The 22,853-nt window shown below is 37.2% G+C and overlaps 1 protein-coding gene across 4 annotated transcripts in view; it reads left to right on the top strand.

Moving 5' to 3' along the window:
- Positions 1-22,853, top strand: part of CTNNA2 (catenin alpha 2) — a 1,115,456-nt gene that overhangs the window by 1,023,431 nt on the left and 69,172 nt on the right. For all 4 annotated transcript variants that reach the window (XM_043603825.1, XM_043603826.1, XM_043603827.1 and 1 more), the window contains exons 13-15: positions 2,104-2,255; positions 11,612-11,725; positions 19,735-19,916. In XM_043603825.1, the coding sequence (XP_043459760.1) occupies positions 2,104-2,255; positions 11,612-11,725; positions 19,735-19,916 (448 nt within the window). The remainder of the gene's footprint in view (positions 1-2,103; positions 2,256-11,611; positions 11,726-19,734; positions 19,917-22,853) is intronic.

Raw genomic sequence — 22,853 nt, forward strand, 5'->3', positions numbered from 1 at the left:
ATATGGGATTGAGTATTTTTGTGAATTACTTGTTCTAATCCTTTGTCTATTTTTCTATTTTTTTGCCTTATTCATTTGTAGTAGTAGTAGTATTTTTTCTTTTATATTAGAGAGGAAGTGCCAATGGAGGGTAAGGCAGAGGGAGTGAGAATCTTATGCAGGCTCCATGCTCAGTGAGGAGACTAACACGAAACTCGATCCCACAACCATGAGATCACCACCTGAGTTGAAATCAGGAGTCAGACACTCAGCCAGCTGAGCCACACAGGTGCCCATGTAGGAGTATTTTATGTACGTGTAGGCATAGTAATTGTCATGTAAACAATAAGGACAAAACTTCAGGCAGCTAACTGCTACTGATGGTGCCATTCAAATCTGTAAAATTGTGAATGGTCATGATGGCAGCTTAGACATCAAATAGAATGAAATTGATATTGAGACTTTTCAGTTGAGGAAAGGAAGGGGATTTGTAATTTCGTTTAAGAAAGATACTCATGTAAAAATGCCAAATACATATAGCAATATTTTCACGCTTAGGGAAGTGAATTGCAATGATTGAAATTATTTAGTCATGTAAAACAGTTTGTTCCTGACACAAATGGATAGCTGAAATGGCCTTAGTTTAATGTGGTAGTTTTTAGAAATAAATTTTTATTTGATTTTTGCAGCAGTACAACTCAATGTCCACCAATTCCTTTTATGCAAAAGCAGTGCAAAGGCACAAATGAAAAATGCAAATGGTATAGAGAACCAATCATAGTAATTCACTCACAGAAGGAAATTTACCCCAGGCATACTTTGGTTTTGATCATGTCTATTGAAAAAATGGTTACTCTGTTTTCCTGTAATCCTCCTCTTTTTTTTAAAATATACTTTTTAACATTTGGCTTTTCCTAGTAGAAATACGTTTTTCGAGGAATGTTTTATCTTGAATACTTTGACCCTAGAAAGTAATTTAGCAGAGTTTCTCACACTAGGGATTAAAATGGATGTTAAAGTATCCACAGAGGGTGAAAACAAGTATAAAGACGAATCAGGCATGAATGTTCAGAAATGGAAAATAGATGAATGATGTTTCTATTTTATTGTCCTTGTAAATAAAATGAATTGTGCTTTTGGCTTTAATTTGCCATGTGAATTGATTGTTACAAAATAAAAGCTGAAAAAATTGAATTATAATTTTTGAGAATCAGTGAATCAGCAGCATTTTTGTTTTAAGTAGCCAGTGGAAGTGTTCCAGACATTCCACTAAATTTACTTTCTGCAAACCTCCAGTGTGTATGTAGGTGTCTTTGTGTAAAGAAAGAGGTGCTAACATTTTAGAAATTCATATATGCTTTTCTTTCACATCAGCATGGTCCTGGGAATATGGAACAAAATAAAATTCATCTTTGAGCCCACTGGGATCTAACCCTAGGCTTTGTGCAGGAGTATCCTGGGATCCCTTCTCCCCTCCTGTATGGTCTTTCCATAAGCCTCCACCCACTACCGTCCCCCACCTCTAATCTCAAGTCCTGTATCAACAAAAGTGGGAAAGATTGGATCACTTCATTCACACATTACTATGAATTCATATAGGTTAAGGTCTGTTACTCACTCATCACCTATGACTTTAGCGTATGATACTAGTTATATACTTATAGAGGCTTTCTGAGGGCCAAACACCATCCAGTAAATGTGTATGTGTTATCTCATTGAAACTTAAGATAGGACCTCCTACTTTATAGACAAAGAAACAGGTTTAGAAGGAGTTAAGAAAACTTGGCCAAGGTTTCAGAGCTAGTAACCATCAGAAGTCAAATTCGACTCAGGTTAGGAGAACATGAAATGTATATGTATGCACACTATACCACCCCACCCTGAGCAAGTTTCAAAAACTTGCTGTTGTATACCATCACCATTCATGGAGTAATGATTTACTTTCTCTGCTGAAGGTAAGTGATACAAAGACCACTAAACTGGATCCATCCCACTGACCAGGTAGGCAGACAGCTCCATTGAACCGCTGGAATAACTGGAGTGTGCCGCCTTGCACAAGGGCTGGAAAAGGAAGCATGAAAGAAAGATCGCATAATCCACTGTTTCTCACTTTGTTTAACGCAGTGATGCCACGCTTTGCTGAGCAAGTAGAGGTTGCCATTGAAGCCCTGAGTGCCAACGTCCCTCAGCCATTTGAAGAGAATGAGTTCATTGATGCCTCTCGCCTGGTATATGATGGTGTTCGAGACATCAGGAAGGCTGTGCTGATGATCAGGGTATGTAAGGCCTCTATCGCTTGGAGCTGATCAGAGCTTCTTGTAGGGATCCCAAAGAATTTACTTTTGGTTATTCCATTGCTTGATTTAACTTAAGCTGTTTGGCTCCTCATTTAGTCACACAAGGGGGACTACTCAGACGAAAGGGACAAGTGATCCAACAAGCCTAGATTCACGCTGAATAACCTGAAAAGTGATGTCTTTCCTGTTTCTGGCATGCATTTTGGTTTAAATTTGATACTAACTTTCAGGTACCCTTGCTGTTATCTGTGTGGTCCTCTGACTAATGTTATTTTCCCATTAGGATCAGAAAGCCATGTGATGGAAAGAAATGAAGATTATCCAGTTTAATAGTATCAATAATAATAATATGAAACAGTTACATTATCCTTGTAACTAATAATTAAGACCTGATAAATAAGGCTGCATAATCTTGCAGCAAACCACCCCCCACCCATGGCTCACCCTACTATCTTCCCGTTATCAGTTTGTCAGGTTTGAGCCTTCCAAACCATTGTCCAAGTAAGTATTTAGAGGTATATGCTAGAAAAATACAAAATATAGTAGATTTGAAAACTCAACATAACTATTATTTCCAACTGGCTTTGTTCACCCACAATGTGCCTTCATTTATCTGTATTAAGACCTACAGCCTACCTTGTTCCATTTCATTGCTCCATAATATTTCATTGTAAGATATTGTTTTCTCCTCATCTTACCAACAATTTGGCATAGTTTGCAAACAATTTTCTTACCCATAGAACTCATTCTTAAACTGAAACATTCAAAAGCAAAATTGATGACACAAATACATTTGTGACTATTATGACTGAAGCAGAGATGGGGCTTCTGCAGTGCCAATCATAAGCACATGTTGTCCGATAGCAATATAATGTCAGCCACAATTGTATGTTTAAATTTTCTAGTGGACACACTGAAAAAAAAGAAGCAAGTAAAATTAATTTTAATAATATATTTAACTTAACCAAGTGTATCCAAAACATAATAATTTTTGACACATGGTATGAGCTACATTTAAAGTTGTCACTAGCTCATTGTAGCTCATGTCTACCATATTGGATGCAACAGCCCTGGATTGTATTTTCACCTTCGTCCTCTAACGTTGTCTCGAAAGCTGCTCAATAAAACCATGAGATATCTACTGAGTGCATTTTGAAAAAAACTCTCTCAGGGTGATCACTGAACATCTAAACTAATATCTCCTCAAACATTGCAAGACAGTAATAACCAAATAATGTCTGTGGTATATTGTTCTCTCTGGAAAATATATACCTGGTCTTTTGAGTATTTTGTATATGTCATTAATTCTCCCCCAAATCCTGGTATGTTTGAAGTCATTAAATTCATGAGTGGTCCTCTTCAACTGGGGTATCCAGAGTGCACCTTGATGCTTCCATGGTGATCTGAGCAGGTGGAGTAGAGTATCACCAAGAAGAGTCTCTCTTCCCTCTTGGTATCTGTGCTTCTCCTGAAACGATCACCAAACTCCTTCACTTGGGAGTGAAGCATCTTAGAATTTTCTTCCCTTTAAATTCAGCTTGACTGTTTTCATGTTAACTAGGTCTGCCTTTCATAATAATTTTATGATCAATTCAAAGTGGTCAGATCATTGCATAAGTTGTATCAGACGACACTAATTACACTTAACAATGTGGAGTTCAAATTTGGAATTTGGAGACTATCGGTTGTATTTCCTGATCTTCTAACTTGCCCGTTTTAGATCTGTCAACTTCATCACCTTTCAAGATTTGGCTGAGACCTTCTTTCTTCAAGTTTTTTTCCATCAAAAATTCTGTCACTCTCTTTTAACTTCTGTAACTTTCTGCTTGCTATAGTGTTTATTACATTATTCCCTTTTATGTCGATTACCTTCTTTAGACTGAAATTTTGGAAAGCAAAGCTTGTATTTTTATTTTCCCTGCACTGTGGTGCATTTTCTGGCGCTTTATGTGCACTGTATGTGTGGTGGTGGTGGAAACAGATACCTGGGGAGATAGGAAGGTGACAGAGAGAAAAGGGATGAGAATTGGAGGAGGAGAAGCCAAAGAGAAAAAGGCAGGCTTTTAAACCTATAAGAAATTAGATCATTTTTTTCCATTACATACTAACTTGTGAAATAAGGTAATAGACCATAAGAGTTATGTTTTCAAAGCATTTGACACTAAATCCCACTATAATGCTCCAGATATATTCCCTCTTTTGCCATTTTTCTGCTTTGTTAGCCTTCACATTTTTGTGACAACCATTCATCTGGGAGGCTGAGGAAGTTTATAGCCATCATTCATTTATTCATTCGTGAGCTGTAAAAAAACATAATTTTAGATAAAATGCCTTATCTTTGTTTCATGTAGTGTCATTCCTGCATCTCGACATTTCAAGTGATTTGATCAGATGGATTTCACACCACTTAAAACTTAAGAGAGAAATGTACAGTATGTACAAATTGTTATTTTTAAAATCCTTCTCCGTTCAGCACCCACATGGCTCCATCTTGTACTTAATTTCTTGGTTTACTTTCCTAGTACAATGATTAGGTCTACTTAAAAATCCACTGCACTGAGTTTGAAAGAAAGACAGTGAGATGAGTAGAGCTGTTTCTTTCCCAGCAAATCTGGCCATGCCCCCTTCCCTCCCAAAGTGTTGATTATACTTTGTAAAAAGTATAATTCCTCCCCCAACCTCACCCCTGAAAATAAATGCATCATGGATCCTGAAGGGTTAAGTGCTCCGTCACCTTGCCTCTCAGTAATCAATACATATTTAATGTGATGTTGGTATCCAGGCACTCCAGGGCAGCTCCAGACAACCCTCTGAAGTAGACAAAACTTGTCCTTTCTGTACCCCAACCTCACCTTTCAGGACCCCACTTCTCTCTTAGAACAGGTATAGTCTGCTGTGAGACTAGGTTTTGTTTACTTCTTGGTGAGACTTGTCCTTGGTAATCTATCAGCCAAGAAGGAATTTTCTAATTACCCCAGCTGGTAATTTAAAAAAGGAATACACCTGATGGTCGTTATTTGCAGTAGTTATATCCTGTAACCTTGCTGTGAACTTTGAGTTAGAGAATACTGAAACATTGTTCCAAAGGGAACATTGTTAGGTTCCTGTGAGCCTCTGTTTACATTCTTATCCACTGATCAATATATAACTGTGTTTTATATTTTTATATTTTATTTTTTTGCTTAAAGACACTTTATTTAATACATGGTGCTGACTCATTAACATTGAACTCACAGCCAGCCTCACTATAATTCATTCCTGAAGGAAGCTCATCTAACACAAGCATTTTCTCTGTAAGGTGCATCACAACCTTCTTACACTTAGGAACACTAAATAACATGTTAGCACTGTACTTGCAAGACATTTTAAGCAGAGGAAAAAAATGAATGCTTATTTATAGCGTCAAAGCTGAAACAAAAAGGCAGAGCCTTGTGCTATGTGACCTCAGCTGGGAGCACACAGATTAGGTGTCTCAAATTTTTTTGCCACGTTGTACTTGTCTGTGAAAAACTACTCAAACACTGATTTGGGGATTACAAAGAAGCTTTGGTGAGTAGGCAAATTCACAAATAAGGAATCTACAGGTAATGAGAACGAAGTTAACATTTAAGAGTTAGACACTTAATATGGGAAATTAAGATAACTGGGTAGGGTAGAAGGAGATAATATCTTGGTGTTAGGATATCGCTATAAAAAAACAGTAATTTCTTCTCATAACAATAACCCTGAAAAAAATCTTTTATGATATCTATATTCTTTTATAATGTAATTAGAACCCATTAATTTGGCTGCACATGATACTTTTGAAAGCAGGTCACAGAAACAGTAGTGCCTGGGGTTCAGATAAAAGTCTAAAGTTTAGGGGCGCCTGGGTGGCTCAGATGGTTAAGCATCTCACTTTGGCTCAGGTCATGATCTTGCAGTTCGTGGGTTCAAGTCCTGTGTCAGACTCTGTGCTGACAGCTCAGAGCCTGGAGCCTGTTTCGGATTGTGTGTGTGTGTGTGTCTCTCTCTGTGCCCCTCCCCTGCTCGCTCTCTGTGTCTCTCTCAAAAATAAATAAACATTAAAAATCAATAAATAAAAAAATAAAAGTCTAAAGTTTAACTTGATCTATCCCAAGCTGTGCCTGAAAGGGCCCTCGGGGCATTGTAAGATGTTTTAAAATTTCAAGGGAAACATGCAGATGTCTCTCCGATATTGTGGGAAATATTAGCCAAAAGTAGTTCACGGTTTAAACACTAGGTTGGTGTATTTGTTTTAATAACATCCTGTATTTGTGAAGCTGGGCTTTTGGTGGTTGCTGTGAGAAAAAGGAAACTCAGTGGATGTTCAGTTGTATTCCAGGATTTGAGAAGTCATGTTGTTAAGTCTAATCAACTTAATCCGTTTTTGTGATTTAACTGCTTCATCAACAGAACTGTTAGGCTTGTCGCTGTTTTGTTTGTTTTGTTTTGTTTTGTTTTTAGCCAAGAGGCACCTTGAAAAAGATGACTGAGACACAGTGCTTCAAGCAATAAAGTTTGAGGACCTATGGCTTAAGTATTTGGGCATCACTGGCACACTGATTTTCATCTCTGCTTCAGTTTGCTTATCTGCAAACGAGGACAAATATGGCCATAGCTGTAAAGTACTAGCATACAACTGGCAGTAGTTTCCCAAGAAATATTTTTTCTCATTCTGCTGGGGTGAAGTTTCTTATTACAATCCATTAACGAAATAGAATTTGTCAAGTAAGTTAACAATATTATTAAAATGGCAGGGATTAGAGTTACTCATCAGAGCTAGAAAATAAAGAGTTGAGGAGACTTCAGAAACAACTTTGGTGGCAAAATTGATATTCCTCTTGCAGATCGCTATTATCCAGTTAATTAACATGGTTCCATAAGGTTCCTCGTTTTGTTTTCCTAACCCAAGTAATTAGAAATAATGTCTTATGATTTTAAGAAAAATTCGGTTATCTGTTCATTAAGTATTTATTTAAAGCTTACTAGATGCCCCACACTGTTAGAGGGACCCTGAATGCAGAGGTGAACAAAACGAAGTCCCTATCGTCAAGAGATGTATATTCCTCTGGTGGAAGACAGAAAATAAGCAAGGAGATAGAACATGTCAGTTATTGTGCCATGGGGAACACAAGCAGTATAAGGAGATAGAACACAGGACGGGTATTTGTTTTATGAAGGATGGTCACTGATTGAGTGGCATTTGAGAATAGACATGGAGGAGGAGGAAACAAGCTATAACAATATTAGAGGAAATGTGTTCCAGGTGGAAGGAATGGCAGGTGCAGGCTAAGGACCATGCTGAATGAGATGGGAGCCATTGAAGTGTTCTAAGCTGACTTAGATCTTCCAGGGATCTTCACCCTAAGAGTAGACTGTATGTGGAAAAAATAGAAGCAAGGAGATCAATCAAGAGTCTTTCAGAATGACGCAGGATAGAGATGCCAATGGCCAGTCAGTCCTGACTGAGGTGACTTTGCTCTACATTGACTTCAGGGAAATGTAATTCTGTTTTCTCCATTCCATTGGTGTAGTCATTCTGCTTGGGAAATCCTTCTTCATGCATCACCCGAACTCTCTTGTTGCCTCTCCATGTCCTCCTCATCTTTCTGTTCCTAATGAAACTCTCATACGCATTTGAGCCTTTATTTTAAATGGGCCTCAATATATTTTTCATGTGTCCTGGTGAAACAACTCTAAATCCCTCTGTTTTTTCTCATTTTGCTTCTCTCCAGAAACTGTTTTAGAGGATACTGAGCATTTGATTAGGAGCCAGAGGCAAGCGGATTGGTCCTTTTCTGCAACTGGCATGTGTTGTGACCCGCCTGGACAAGCACATGATTTTCTTGAGCCTGTGTAATAGGCACAAGAAAATCTCATAGACTCTTAGAGGGGGCAGATTTTAGAGACCAAATACTTTAATTGTGTCATTTTTCAAATTAAACCCACTTTTGCAGTCTAACAATCAGATAATAGACCTAGGGAACCAAGAGTAGACCCAAAGTGGTTCTTGATTATTGTAAAAAAGTCTTCTCTGGGAGCACAGAAAGACAGAATTGAGACTTGACCCTCAGAGTCCAGCCTCCAATCTAGTGAATTACACATTTTGGTGATTCTTTTTACTCTATAAGACTACCTAATGATATAAGTCCTATTATCTCTGGGCCCATTTGCAGACCTTCACTATTTTTCCATGTCTCCTTTAATGTACGGGGATCTTTGAGCAACTGACACATAACACTGCTACTTTTTAAAATGAATAATTCAAGAAAAAAAAAACAGTGCTTTCATGCAATTAACAAAATGAACATGCACACAACTTTTTAGAGAGAGAGAGAGAGCAGAAGAGAAGCAGGGAGAGAGAATCTTAAGCAGGCTCTACGCTCAGCCAAGAGCCTGACATGGGGCTTGATCCCATGACACTGGGATCACGACCTGAGAGGAAATCAAGAGTCAGATGCTCAACAGACTGAGCCACCCAGGCACCCTGCACAGAAACATTTATATGGGTGACTTGGATGGGTTTGCTACATGATTAAGGCACAAGAAAATATTTTAAGCTCACCCATTTGCCTGGTGTTACTTGTGATGGTTACAAGCATAGGCCCTGAGCCCCCTCAACTTGCTAGGTGTAACACCCTGGAAAACTGACTTGACTCTGAGTCTGTTTATACATCTGTAAGATGGGGATTTAATGTATTTCATTAGGTTTTTACATGGAGTAAATCCTTTAGCTGAATGCTCGGCCCATAGTGGTTGGTAAAAAATTATTCCCATTATTATCATTGCAGTTGTTATTGGGTATATATTTTGTTAGGCATAATAATCATCATTATCACATATTACTTTAGTTCACTTTTATCATTTACAAAGCATTTTCATATATATTTTATCCTACAATCCTGAGAGGTAGATGGGACAAATAGGAATTATGATCTCCATTTTATGAGTGAGGAGATAGAGAAGCAGAAAAACTGTACATGACTTGCCAAAGACACACAGTTTGTGAGTGGCAAAGTTTGGCCAAAAAATTCCAGTTCCCTAGGTCCACTTCCAGGTTTTTTGTGTTTTGGGCTTTTTGTTTCTGGGTGTTTTTTGTTTTTTGTTTTTGTTTTTTTAAACTTTGTTTTGGTTCCCGAGCCATAGTCACTTGAATGAAAGCTCATCATTATTAACCGTATGATGCCAGGTTGTGTTTGTCATTGACTCATCTACTAAACACACAGATCATTGAAATGTTTGGACACAGTGCTATAGGCACTGTCATATTTTCCCTTTTTTTCTGTTGAGTGAGGTTTTTCATTTTACTTTTCTCTCTCCTTTTGAAAAACTAATGATGAAAAGCACTTGAAATCTTGTCATCTCATCCGTCAGCAGAATTTACCAACTTGCTGTAATTGTTCTCTAGTACGTTTCAGAAGAGTGAAAAATGATCAGAGATTATTGTCTCTGTCCGCAATGAAAATACAACCAGTTATTTGAACCACGTTCTGCCCACCCCACCCCCCCTTTAGTTAATAAAGTATGGGAACAAAACCTCTTTCTTCCCTCTTTCTTTTAATAATTCTGTGAAAGAAAATTGAACATCTGTAGATGACTGGGTGAATATTAATAGGGTTGATGGAGAGAGAGAAGGAAAACAAGAAGGATACGCCAAAGCTTGGAAAATTACTACACATAAGGTGATATTGGCATGAAGACCCCATTTTATGCCTGTCTGACCAATCTCAAGGCTTCATCAATAACCACACCTGATTAATTACAGTGAGGTAGCCAAAGAAACCAGCAGAATAAAAATGTGCCCTTTTGGATGAGGAATGGGTACGTGTATCATCAGTACTGCTGTGGTCTATTTCTTCCTTTTGAAATACAGGGCCCTGGGAGATGGTGTTACTGTGTGCCAGGAGGCAGTTTGTGGGTGACTGTTAGATCTCAGTCTAATGACCATTGATCTAAGAATGTCACATTAATGCACTGTGTCCCCTTTGTGAATCATCCCCACCACCTCTGAGTTCATCTTCTTAGAATTAACAGAGATGATAGTCTACGGTACATGCTGCAAGATTTAGAAAGTTTTGAGCAGGTATAATCTCTCATGCCTCAGTTTCCTTATCTGTAAAGTGGAGAAAATGGTGTCTGCATGATAGGACTGTTAAGAAAATGGTATGAATTAGTATATGTAAAGTGCTTAGAGAAGATAGGCATTGGCACATGAAAACCACTTAACACATGTTATCTATTATGGTTATTAAAGATGGGGAGTATTTTTATTTCTGGATTTGTAGATTAATTCATACACTTTTTTCTGACACTGGACGGGATCTTCATGTAACTACTCACTTTAAAGACATTCTATAGCTGCAATTCTTACCTGATTTATAAGGTGAAAAAGTTAGACACAACTGGGCACTTGTGTCTAAATTCTAATTCTGTTATTAACTGGGTTAGGGACATTGGACATGTTGTTTCTCAGAACCTTGGTGTTCTTATCTCTAAATAGAGAATGATCCTTATTTCACTGTGCTTGGTTTTAGCTAAATTGATACTATGTATGAAAGAGTTATTTAATCCTTTGTAGTTGTGTAGTAATTGTTGGCTTTACTTTTTAAAAGTGTTTGAATGAATTGATTTCAAAATCCTAAGAAATTATGATGGAAAACACTTTTTAAATGCCTATTATATGCTAGACACTCTACACAAAGAATATTACTTAATCTTCACAAAAATCACAAAACAACTTTTATCAATATCACAAGGGAGGAAACCAGAACTAAGAGGATTTTGCCAGTAGTCACACAGGGGTTCATATTCAGGCAGTCTTGAGTCTGGAATCCATAGTCGCAACCTGTACAGTATACAATTTAGTGACCACATCAGATACTTCATCTGGAATAACCATTGGCTTGGAGATTATTTTCACTATCAAGACTAAAAAAGACTGGGAATAGAGCAAAAAGGGTATTATAGACCACATATAGGTATAACTTTTGTTGGTGGTGGTTATTTTCTATCTTAAATAGATTTCTATGGATGGAAAAAACACAAATATAGTTTGTCTTAAAACTAGAAAGCATGTCAAGAGTTAAATAGCATTTTAATACCTACAGGAGGAAGAAATAAAGTATATATTTTTTAAAAGGTAAACTGGGGCAGCTAGATTTTTCTGACTCCATTGCAGCCAGCACCCCCCTCCATAACCCCCTACATGTAACTGCCTACAAGCTCTCTTTCCCGGGAGCCACTTAGCCTTATCTGCCACAAAGTATATGGGTGGCATTGAGGGTTATCAGTTTAGAATATGCTGATTCTTCTCCTTTCCTTTGTACTTTTAGACCCCAGAAGAACTAGAAGATGATTCTGACTTTGAGCAGGAGGATTATGATGTGCGCAGCCGGACAAGTGTTCAGACTGAGGATGACCAGCTCATTGCAGGACAGAGTGCACGGGTGAGTGGACATCCAGGACTTGGGTTTCATGCACTGGGGCTATTTACACCACATTGATTTGAAGGTATTTCTGACCAGAGTCTTGGAATCCCAGAGATTCATAGCTCAGAAATCTGCCTTCTTACTTGTGGTTGTTTTTAGGAATTCATATTATTTTTTTAAATTTTTTTAAATATTTATTTATTTTTGAGACAGAGAGAGACAGAGCATGAATGGGGAGGGTCAGAGAGAGAGGGAGACACAGAATCCGAAGCAGGCTCCAGGCTCTGAGCTGTCAGCACAGAGCCCAATGTGGGGCTTGAACTCACGGATCATGATATGACCTGAGCCGAAGTCGGACGCTTAACCAACTGAGCCACCCAGGCGCCCCGCAATTCATATTTTACACAATGGAAATAACCACTAGTGCTTCTGATTCCTATTAACTCCATTTTCTCTCCATCACTTGAGACTTAGCAGCCACATCATTCCAAACAATTTTAGAGTATAGTGGATTTTATTGGTTTGGAATCATGAATAGATAGTTCAACAGCTAAGGAACACATGAATACTCAGATCTTGTATTGGCACAGACACCACAGTTCTGCTTGAGGTTGCCAAGCTTATTAACTCAAGAGGGAAGGACAAATGGAAAATTAGAGCGCTACTTTGTTATGGGCTCCATACTCTGTTCCATGTTCTGGCCTAGGGTCTCTGGTGAACAAGACCACATCTTTGAAATTGGTCCAAATTCATCAGAATAGAGAAATAACTCCCCCTCCCTCTTGCTAACACCTGCTTATGGCCAGGGTGGTAGCCCTAGATCTGTCTGCCACATGATAGAAAAAGAAATTATACAGACATATTAGAAATATGCCAGTTTAAGGCATGGAGCAGGAAGCAACAGAAAGATTATTGCTCTGGCTGCCATTTGAACATTCCTGAACACTCAGTGACACTATCTACCAACAAAAGTGTTTCTAAGAGGATTCTGACCAATCCTATTAACTGTATCTCCTTGAGGGTAGATGCAGGTAATCAAGGCAAGTTTCAAGAGATTATATCCCTGGGGATTATAAAAGAGGGTGAGATTATCCTCCCTTTAAAGACTCAGTTTTTATAGGGTGAAAACAATCTCATTATATAGATTGAGTTCTTACTATATTCTAGTTAGAGTATTTTAATTCTCTATTAAGCTTTACTTTAGGAAAAATAATGTATAGGAAACATGAGTTTGTATACGAAGCATGAGTCTGAGTGATTTAGGACAGCGATTAGGAAACCCCAGAAAGCTCACACTGGTTTAGGAATTGTGAAAGAAGAGTAGACAGGGGAAGGGAAGAAAAAAAAAAAAAAAGAAAGAGAGGGAGGGAGCCAAACCATAAGAGACACTTAAAAACTGAAAATAAACTGAGGGTTGATGGGGGGTGGGAGGGAGGGGAAAGTGGGTGCTGGGCACTGAGGAGGGCACCTGTAGGGATGAGCACTGAGTGTTGTATGGAAACCAATTTGACAATAAATTTCATATTAAAAAAAATAAAATAAAGAATAAATAAATAAACAGGACTCAAAGAGGACTAAACCTTATGTTAAGAAAATCTTTGTACTTATAACCCAATTTCTCTTTCATGCTTTATGCCCTGATACTCTCATCCAACAGTGAAATGATTCACAAGATATATAGATGGACATTGATAGGGGAAATACGAGGGTAAAAGCCAGAATATTAAAGATGCACTGGCTTTGGTTCAGATAGATTTGGTTTTGAATTGTAAAGAGTGGAATGAGGACAATGCTCCATTACATGTTGCTTAATTGCTATGAGCCTCAGTCCTTTTATCTGTAAAATGTGAATAATAGACTTGATAGAATTCTTTTGAGGTTTAATTGCTTAATATTTGTAAAAAAATGAACAGAATACCTGACATACATTAAGTGCTCAATAAAGAATGACTGAAAATTGTCATCCTTTGGAAGAGAAATCATTTTGTATCACAGATTAGTGACAGTAGAAAAGTACACAAAAGAATATGAAGCCCCCTACTTGGCAAATCTTTTGTGGACTGTAATCCTTCCCCCACTCCCAATGTTGAAATTTGAGAAGTTCATTAAGCTGAGAGGCTTTGGAGCCTGTTTTGGCATAACACTAAATCATCTCATTCATCAGGTCAGTTCCTCTTCAGAATTAAATAAAACCAGCATTTTTGTGTCCATGACAAAGGGCAAATTTGAGTAATTCATCCAAACATTAATCAATTCAAAGTCAGTTTGATTGACTGAATGCAATTCAGTGTTGATACAGCCCGGTATCTTGTCTCAATGATCAAGGCATATTTACAACCCTTATCGTATTTTATAATCACCATCTTGTCAAAATGGCATTATTAGTCCCACTTCTTACAAGAATGTAGTCCCATTGTACTTCCATTTCATGCATCTTACATTAGATATCAAGTCAATTAAGATGGGTGAAAACAGAAGTCAGATGGCACCTGTCTATATCATCTATCATATTTTTCACCCAGTAGGTGAAAAGACAATTGTTTTTTTTTTAAAAGGTTTTTCAGCATGAATTATGAACACAGTCCAGGATAGTAACAAAGTACCCCTATAATCCAGTACTTGGTGATTTGTCTTTGAGATCCATCATGTGGCCTGTGTGATTAACTTGCAGCAGACAGCATTAGTTATTGAGTCAGCCTATTTTAGCCTGTAATTATATGATGACAAATCAGAGACCTAGAATTATGGCTGTAAGTTGGAAATAAGAGGGTGCATTGAATTGCTGAGATGACAGATGGTCGAACTTTTGACCAGAGAAGTATGTTAACTTGGTCAAAATTGTGAAGGAGACCAAAGTTGTCTTTGACAGAGGTAGTTGCCCTTTGTATCAGTCAGTCCTTCCTTGTTAACGGCCTTATTTTTTGTTTGCATTCAGATAAATTCTTCCTCTCTGAAAGGGTAAATTAATCTATAAGGAGGTTAAGGTAGGAGAAAAGCTTTTAGTACCTACTCTAACATTGCTCCCAAATTCTGAAATTAGATTATTTCCTTTATGTGTCCCTATCTGATGCTTCTCTACAGTATTTTGTTGAGAGAGGGACAGGCAGAGAATTATCATACCCTGCTAAAATGTAGGAGGAATCAGACCCTATGATCCTAGACATGACATCTTAAAAACTGCTTCTTCACAGGTTGACGTAGTTAAAATTGGTCAATGAAAACTTTTGGGCACTTAACCTTAGTGATGGAATATATAATTTGGAGTCATACAGACCTGATTTTAAATATTGTCTTGATCAAGCTGTGTCTCTTTGGGCAACTTTCTTAGCCTCTCTACGCTTTATCTCTCTCTCCCTCTCCCTTTCTTTCTCTCTCTTCCTCTCCTCCTCCACTGTCTACCTCATGATGTCCGATTAGGAGAACTGCATGATAAAATTTGTATCATAAGATGTGTCACATAATATGAAGTTGATAAAGATGATGATGATGATAATTCTTATAGCATAAGGCAGTTTTTCATTAGAAGGCTGGTCAAATAATTTAACCTAAAAGAGCATGGACAATTTAGGAAATCATGAAAGTTTTTACTTGAATTAGTGGGATAATTAACTCAATTTTCCTGTTTACTTCAGGGTCTGAGACTGGTAAAAGTCAAAGGACCCATTCTTTAACTACTTATATTTATTATTCTGCTTTAAAACCAAGTGAGCAGAGATTGACACATTGAGTTTTAGCCCTTTTAATCACTTATTTATAAAGATATACTTTAAGCCTAAATGTTAGACTCTTACTCTGGCTTAAGGAACTAACACTTGTCAGTTTGGAGGCTCATAGACTCCAAAAGTAATTTTTTCTCTTTGAGATTGGAAAAATAATCATATCAAAAGCTCCTGAGATTTAGATTGAAGAAAAAATTCTGGGCAGAGTGATTGTTGGCTTGTATCAGTGATTTGCACTTTGGTTTAATAAGTAGAGTTTATAATTTCAATCACAAAAAAATGGTTGGCTCTTCAGAAGAAAAGCTGAGAGCCTGGGATCAGGAAGCAGGGAATTTTGTGGATTAAAGTCTCTGATGCCACAATATGGGGCCCCAGATCAGCCAATCTCTGGAGCTGTGCTTGGCTACTATGCATAGAACCAGCAGAAACTCTAAGACCACCCCAGGTGATCACATCACAGATACAGAAAAGCTGATTTGTTCCCTTTCCTCTTGGCCATGAAAATCATTTTTCTCATGTTGCCTTAGTTTGAGGGAATGAACAATTGCATATTATATATTTTCTATTCAACTTGATTTGAATGTAGTCATCTTTTTTTTTCCAGCTAAAACTTTAATGTGTTAACATTTCAAACTGCTGAGTTACATTGATAAGACCTAATTAAAACGCATGTGTTGAATTTTAATTTGATTAACTTGCAAATTTTGCAGTTTGTGATCTACTGTTTATAGATAACCTTTTTTTAAGATTCCAGTTTCAAAAAAGGTCAATTATGAATTTTTAAAAGCCAGGAGCATTTTAAGAATATTTAGGAAAAGGCTTTGGCTCATCGATAGCTACATAAGCAGAAGCAAATGTAATGACACTTGCACCCAAGTCACACACCATTAAGTGCATTATGTGGGTTGAGCACCCCTAGAGTCAAAATAACATGTTCTTTTGCAAATCTGCTTTGAAGGGGCCATTTTTTTTTCTTCAGAATTGTGCCCTTAGAAAATGTTTGTCAGTTCTAGTAACTTCTCTTGAACTCTGTTGATGCAGTGAGTGGAAAAATGGTTACACAGTCAATCAGAAGATATATATTGAGCTTCTACTGTTTGCAGGATGCTGAGGCCTCTACCCTAAGGAAGCTCTGAGAGAAGTCAAAAGTAGGGCATCAATAGGAATTAGAGATTAGAACAAGGCAGTTAATACTCAAATCCTAAATTATACAACTAAAACTCATGTGACAGAGTTCAAAGAAAAGTGTACACCCTTCAATGCACAAATTAACCCTTTTGAGACAATGAAAGTTTCATTGCTTTCCATCTGGGTATTGAATATAGAGTCTGAAGGTCTGGTGGGTAGTTTTACAGATTATTCTACAGAAAAGCACCTAATGAATGGTTTACATAATTCTAGTTAGGACTTCTGAGGTCTAAGTAAAACATGAATATCAGTTTTATATGAGGACGACAAATTAATCTAGGACAGCATCAGATCATCAGACAGGGATGCTTCAGGAAAAAAGTGCATATTTAACTTCTGCAAATCCATACTTATCTCAAATGCAATGGGATAGCTGTCTTGTTATTAGTACAGTATTTCATATTTGAATTTATAATCAACTCTTTGGCATATCAGCCACCTTTTTGATAGTTTTTAAAGTACTTTAAAATATTCTTCAAAAATACTATTTTAACCATATAGTATTTGTCCCAGTCTGACTTTTTAAATATGGATAGCAATTTGTGTATATGCACGTGGACACTCACATACACATACACAGACACTTACATGTTAGTTATATAAAGCCACACACATGCCTGCATGGAAGTTTGTACACATGGCTGTATATTAGTAAGATGTATCTGTGCAGCTACTTGTCTGAGGACACCTTCATGTAAATTATACAAAGAGATCCCTTACTCAGGCAAATAAAGTCTCATCTCTAGGACATCCAGCCTGGTGAACAATGCTTGTGATTTCAGCAATACTTGCCCCACTGGAATGGGATCATTGTGTAGTGTCAAATCTGTATGGTTGTGCATGGTGATCCACTTGTACACGGTAGTTAAGTATGATGTTAGTTGACCTGGGTTTGAATCCTATACATACAGCTTATTAGTTGTGTAATATTGAGAATTTAATTTCTCTGGGTCTTAGTATCACCATTAATAAAATAGTGGTAATAATATTATTAATCTTGTAGAATGCTTAAGTAGATTTTTTTTTTGTTTTCTTGTTTTTGTTTTTGTTTTTTTTTTACATACATAAGCCTCTTAGCATAGTACCTGGTATACATTTCTGTACTCAAGGAATCATGTCAATTGTCTATTTATGTATAGTAACATAGACTCTGGGCCCATCCCTTCTCTTTCATAGCAACTAAGTAATGAGCTCAAGGGGTAGCTGGAAAGGAAAACTAATATAGTCATGATACTAATATATTAACAATAATCCCATAGATGCTTTTGTTTCTCTTTTTGGAAAAAACACAACACCTTTGTTATTTCATTTGCTGTCCACTATAACACCCTGAGGTAATTTTTTACTATTCTTAGATCTGAAGAAGTTAAGAATATGATCCAGTAGCGATTAAGTCTTAACCTAAGTCAGTGATAGAGCCCATTGAGCCCAGTTTTCCTGAGTTTATGTCCATTGATATTTTTACTAGAAATCAACAACCTTTCTTCCCAATAATTTACTTACATTAGGACAAACTTTATAATTTAGGAAGCAAGGCTTTATTGTATGTGTTATTTTACTTGTCCTTTGCAAAAGTTTTAAGTTTCCCAAATCATGCTTTCATTACTGAACACACATATCCCAGAACCAGAGGGTTACTAGTGCTGTCATACTTATCCACATGCTCCTTTCTATGAACCAGGTCACACATGGTTCTATGAGGATGGAATGAAATGATTCCAGACATTGCATTCAGGGCAATGCATACATGGTATTTACCAAATGCAGTTGATTGTCTTTATTTGTGGTACCTATATTCTATAACATCACCATGAACACTTAATTAGCAGCTATGGAGTCATGGCTTTTAGAGGAAATAGTGTTAGGTTCCTGAGAGCTCCTGGTCTCAACATTTTATTTCAACCAATAAATACAGAATCTTGTTTAACGAATGTTTCCTTTCATATGCTTTATAGTTTTGATTCATTATCATTGAACTCATGGACAAGAGCACTGTAGCTCATGCCTGAATGAACCTTGTCTAATACATGTATATTTCTCCATAAGGCACATCACAGCCTTTCGGTGCTTAGGGACACTTAGAAAGCATTTGAGCACTATGGTTGGGGGCTATGTTAAATAGCAAAATTACCAATAAAAAGTACAAATATGTGGAAAATATGGCACCAAATAGACGACAGAAGGGACCTGTTGTTCAGTGTTGAAACGAAAAGACAGAGAATTCCTTGTTCAACCATATCTGTGAATAGGCCTGACAGGTGAACCCAATTTTTTGCAACTCTCTGCATGTCTGTGAATGACGAGAAAGCACTACAAGTATTGATTTTGGGCTGCCAATAAATTTTAGAGAGTAGGCAAATTTGTATAGAAAGATTCCATGAATAATGAGAATCAGCTGTAGTTCTTGCTTTTCTACATTCCCTTACCTAGCAACTTTTGAAAATCGACCTTTACTTCCTAAACCTATATTTTATCCCATCATACCTTCTACTTCTGCATACTAATAGGCTCTGTAGGGAGTCATGGTTATCTCAGAATTTCCACAGGGAAGATGGAAGAGGGCTGGGAATAGGTATGCCATCCCTGAAATGCCTTGGGTTAGGGGATTGTTTGGTGTCTAATCATGCATTCCTTCATTAACACTTATGGAAATTCTCTCCACCCCACTTGGATGCTCAGATATTGTTTAAAATTCCTCTTCTTTCCAGCGACAGAAAGCCTTTTTTCTTTTTTTTCCTTCTCTGAACAGATTTCAGTGTTGAAAGAGGTGCATTCTTTCATCTGGTAAAAGTTTCTTGAGACCAAATATAAAAATTGTCAAGAATAGATTCTTTTGAACAAACATATGTCATCAAAGCAACACAGAAGTTCTGTTACTGTCAATGTGCACATACCTTTTGGATCTCTCTATTTTTGTGTGTGTATAGGAATAGGGACGGGGATTTGGGGGATGTTACCAGTCTATGCTTTTGCTTTCCTGGGGATGGAGAAAACGTACTTTCTGGAATGGCGGGGCAGCCTATAAACCTTGTCGGGGTCTGGCTTTGCCATTAACTTAAGGCAGAGTCAACCTACTTTACTTTGTCAATATTAGTCACACTTATTCTGTAACCCACACAGGCCATCATGGCACAACTACCGCAGGAGGAGAAGGCAAAAATAGCTGAGCAGGTGGAGATATTCCACCAAGAGAAAAGCAAGCTGGATGCCGAAGTGGCCAAATGGGATGACAGCGGCAATGATATAATTGTGCTGGCCAAGCAGATGTGTATGATCATGATGGAAATGACAGACTTCACAAGGTGAGGCCCAGAGACAGGAAGATGATTTTCTCATTAAACCCAGAAGCGTAACAGTGTATATTAGCATGTGAGAGCCTGCTGAAAAATTAAAATATTACATCAAAGCAAGGTAGTGGTATTATAAAATTTATATGTGTAAGTCAAAATGATATGGACCTAATTCTTAGCAGATAGTCAAGGAGGACAGATTCATTTTTGTGATTATTATTGTTTTAATTATACCAACTCAGTCATAAAATCTAACCCCTGGGAGTTGAGTGACTCATTTTTGTTCTGTGCTGTTTTGCAATGTTTTTAAATACTGTTTTCAAGATAAGGTGAACGATTTGTTTATATTCCTTTGGGGAAAAAAATGTACATCTATACATCTGTGTGTGCATACATACATGTAATAGGTTGAATGCGAAGTCATGATCAAGCATTGATCTCAGCTCATGTTTTACCCTTACATACAAAGATTCAGTTTCCACAATCTGATCCCATAATTTTGACAGGGAAATTAAAAATTGTATAAGTTTTATTCCCTTCTGCTGTAAGCAGTGCTTTTAATAAATCAAGAGATCAGTCAGAATTTTGTCGGGAGGCTTTGCCTCACCGGGGTCATTGCTGTTTCTGCCACTGCAATTTTAATCTCCTCTTTAAAGGGAGGTGACATTTCTGCCCTTCCTACTACACAAAGGGCAAATCAAGGGAGAGCAAAGCTCAATGAAAAAAATCCCTGGATTTTGAAGCTGAATACAGGTGATTTTAGACCAGCCTCTTACTGTCTTTGTTTATTTGCAAAATGGGGAAATAATGCTTTTCTTATAATCTTCATAGGAGAGCTTTAAAATCCAACGAGGTAAAGCAGTTGTAAATTATGCTGCTATACAAATATAAGCTAACATTGTATTACAATTTTTTTCCATTGGAAACACAAATGCACATGATCAAGATATTTTAATGATTAAACATGATATTTGTTTATAAAACTATGTAAGATATATGGTAATGCCAAAATATCACCTTATGGGTGACAATATTTTTAAGGATTATTGAATGCTTCTAATAGGAGAAGGCTACAATTGATTTTACGTAATAAAATATGGAATATCTCTGCCTCATCCCCCTTACCCTTTGCCTCTGGCCAATATATACTAATGACATTGCCTGGGCCTTTCTCTAAATATTTTTAAATTGTTTTTGACTTCAGTGTAATTACTTTAGTAATATGAAGGTGACCTTTGAGACTTTTTAAATGTCATTGTATTCATTAGAAGCTCAAATTTGTACATCCGGTTAGTCTTTCTCGGCTTCACAAATTTATTTCACACACGAAAAATAATAGCAGGAAAAAACAGTCTGAGCTACTACTTAAGGATACTTCATAGCTAAGTATGAATTTACTACAAATCAGACTATTCTGGCAGTCTCAGTCGTTGCTTTTCTAGGCCTGTGATGACTTAATTTGCTTGCTTTCAACATGGTATTCGTATTTTATCTGATAGATATTATGTAATCCGTTAATAACATCACTTGTAAAAATAATCTCATTAGTTCAAAGTGAATAATGAATCTAGTCAAGTTGCTAGTTTAGATCAGAAGAACATTTTATAATGCTCTAGATTATATATAACTGGTCATGGAAGAGAGATATATTTGAGGGGGTCTTGTTAGATGATGTTAAATAAAACAGACTTTCTATTAGTCAAAGTATAGTTTTAAAAGCAAAAAGAAGGCCACTTCAATTTCCTAGGGATTTCATATAATCATTTTATGCTTATTTGAGTAATAAAATGTCTAGGATAACACTGATTATCATTTGTCCTACCACCTGATGAGGAGTTTCATGCCTCTTTCTGAGGGCAAAGGGAGGAACACAGTAATTAACGGCCAGAGAAACAGACGAGGGCGTGAATTGGAAATGGAACACGGGAATCTGAGTATTTGTCGCTATCTACATCTGCAGAGCCTCTCTGGCAAAGATGAAGCTGACTTGAGCCATTTTTTGGTGGACTCTCACCTGAGTTCTCTACTTAACCGTATGCATTATCATTATTATTGTTGCCCCAGCATTTTCTACTTCAAGGAAGAATAGTTTTAGCTGTATACTGTAAAAAGCCCTATGTACTATATTCTCTAAAGGAAAGAAGATAGCTGGTTAGGAATTGAAACTTGACTCTTCTCAAATCATATGTTTAAATTGCATCTGGAGGGCAAAAAAAAACAAAAACAAGCCCCTTGCATTTATTATCATGTTGTTTTATTTTTTACCAGTAGCTAACATTAATTTGATTCAGTCATCTCAATGATATACAGTCCATTATTATTAAAATTGGAGAGGTTCTGCCTCATTATTTGTGAAATAACTTCTTCATGGAGGATAAAACTAATTATGCCTCATGTCTTTTTCCTGTTCAGTCCTTGACTTCTATTTCATGGGCAGTGGCAGAAGCACTGTCCTGCAGAGGGTGACTCCATATTTCTGATGTCATTCTCAGTAAGAAATAGCATGTACCAGTCTTGTGTCCCAATAACATAAGGTGTGCAGATGGCAGCAGCTCAGAAAAGAAACCTAAGTTTAATTGTATAGCAAGGAACAAAGCTGTCTTTTGAGACCAACTGTAACTTCTGATCTGTAAGGAAAAGGATTTAGGCTAAGAAAAGGAACTTTCAGGGTACAGTCAACTGTAAAATGCTGAGCACTGGGCTCAGAAAACATGTAATCACCCCATTCTTCCCAAACTTAATTTCTGCCTTAGTGCAGACACTCAGTCTGCTGATACCTCAGTCTAGGTATCACTTAGTTTTTGCTTTCAGCCCTTGACCCTTTTCTGTCCCTTCCATGTCACACCTGGCCATTAAAAGGCCACCGTCTACCTCCCTTTACACCAGCTCTCTCATTAGCTCTTCTGTTCATAGAAAAAAAAATACAAGTACTGATTTTGCTATACAGTG

The sequence above is a fragment of the Prionailurus bengalensis genome, chromosome A3 (assembly GCF_016509475.1).
Source record: "Prionailurus bengalensis isolate Pbe53 chromosome A3, Fcat_Pben_1.1_paternal_pri, whole genome shotgun sequence".
Classification (NCBI taxonomy): domain Eukaryota; kingdom Metazoa; phylum Chordata; class Mammalia; order Carnivora; family Felidae; genus Prionailurus; species Prionailurus bengalensis.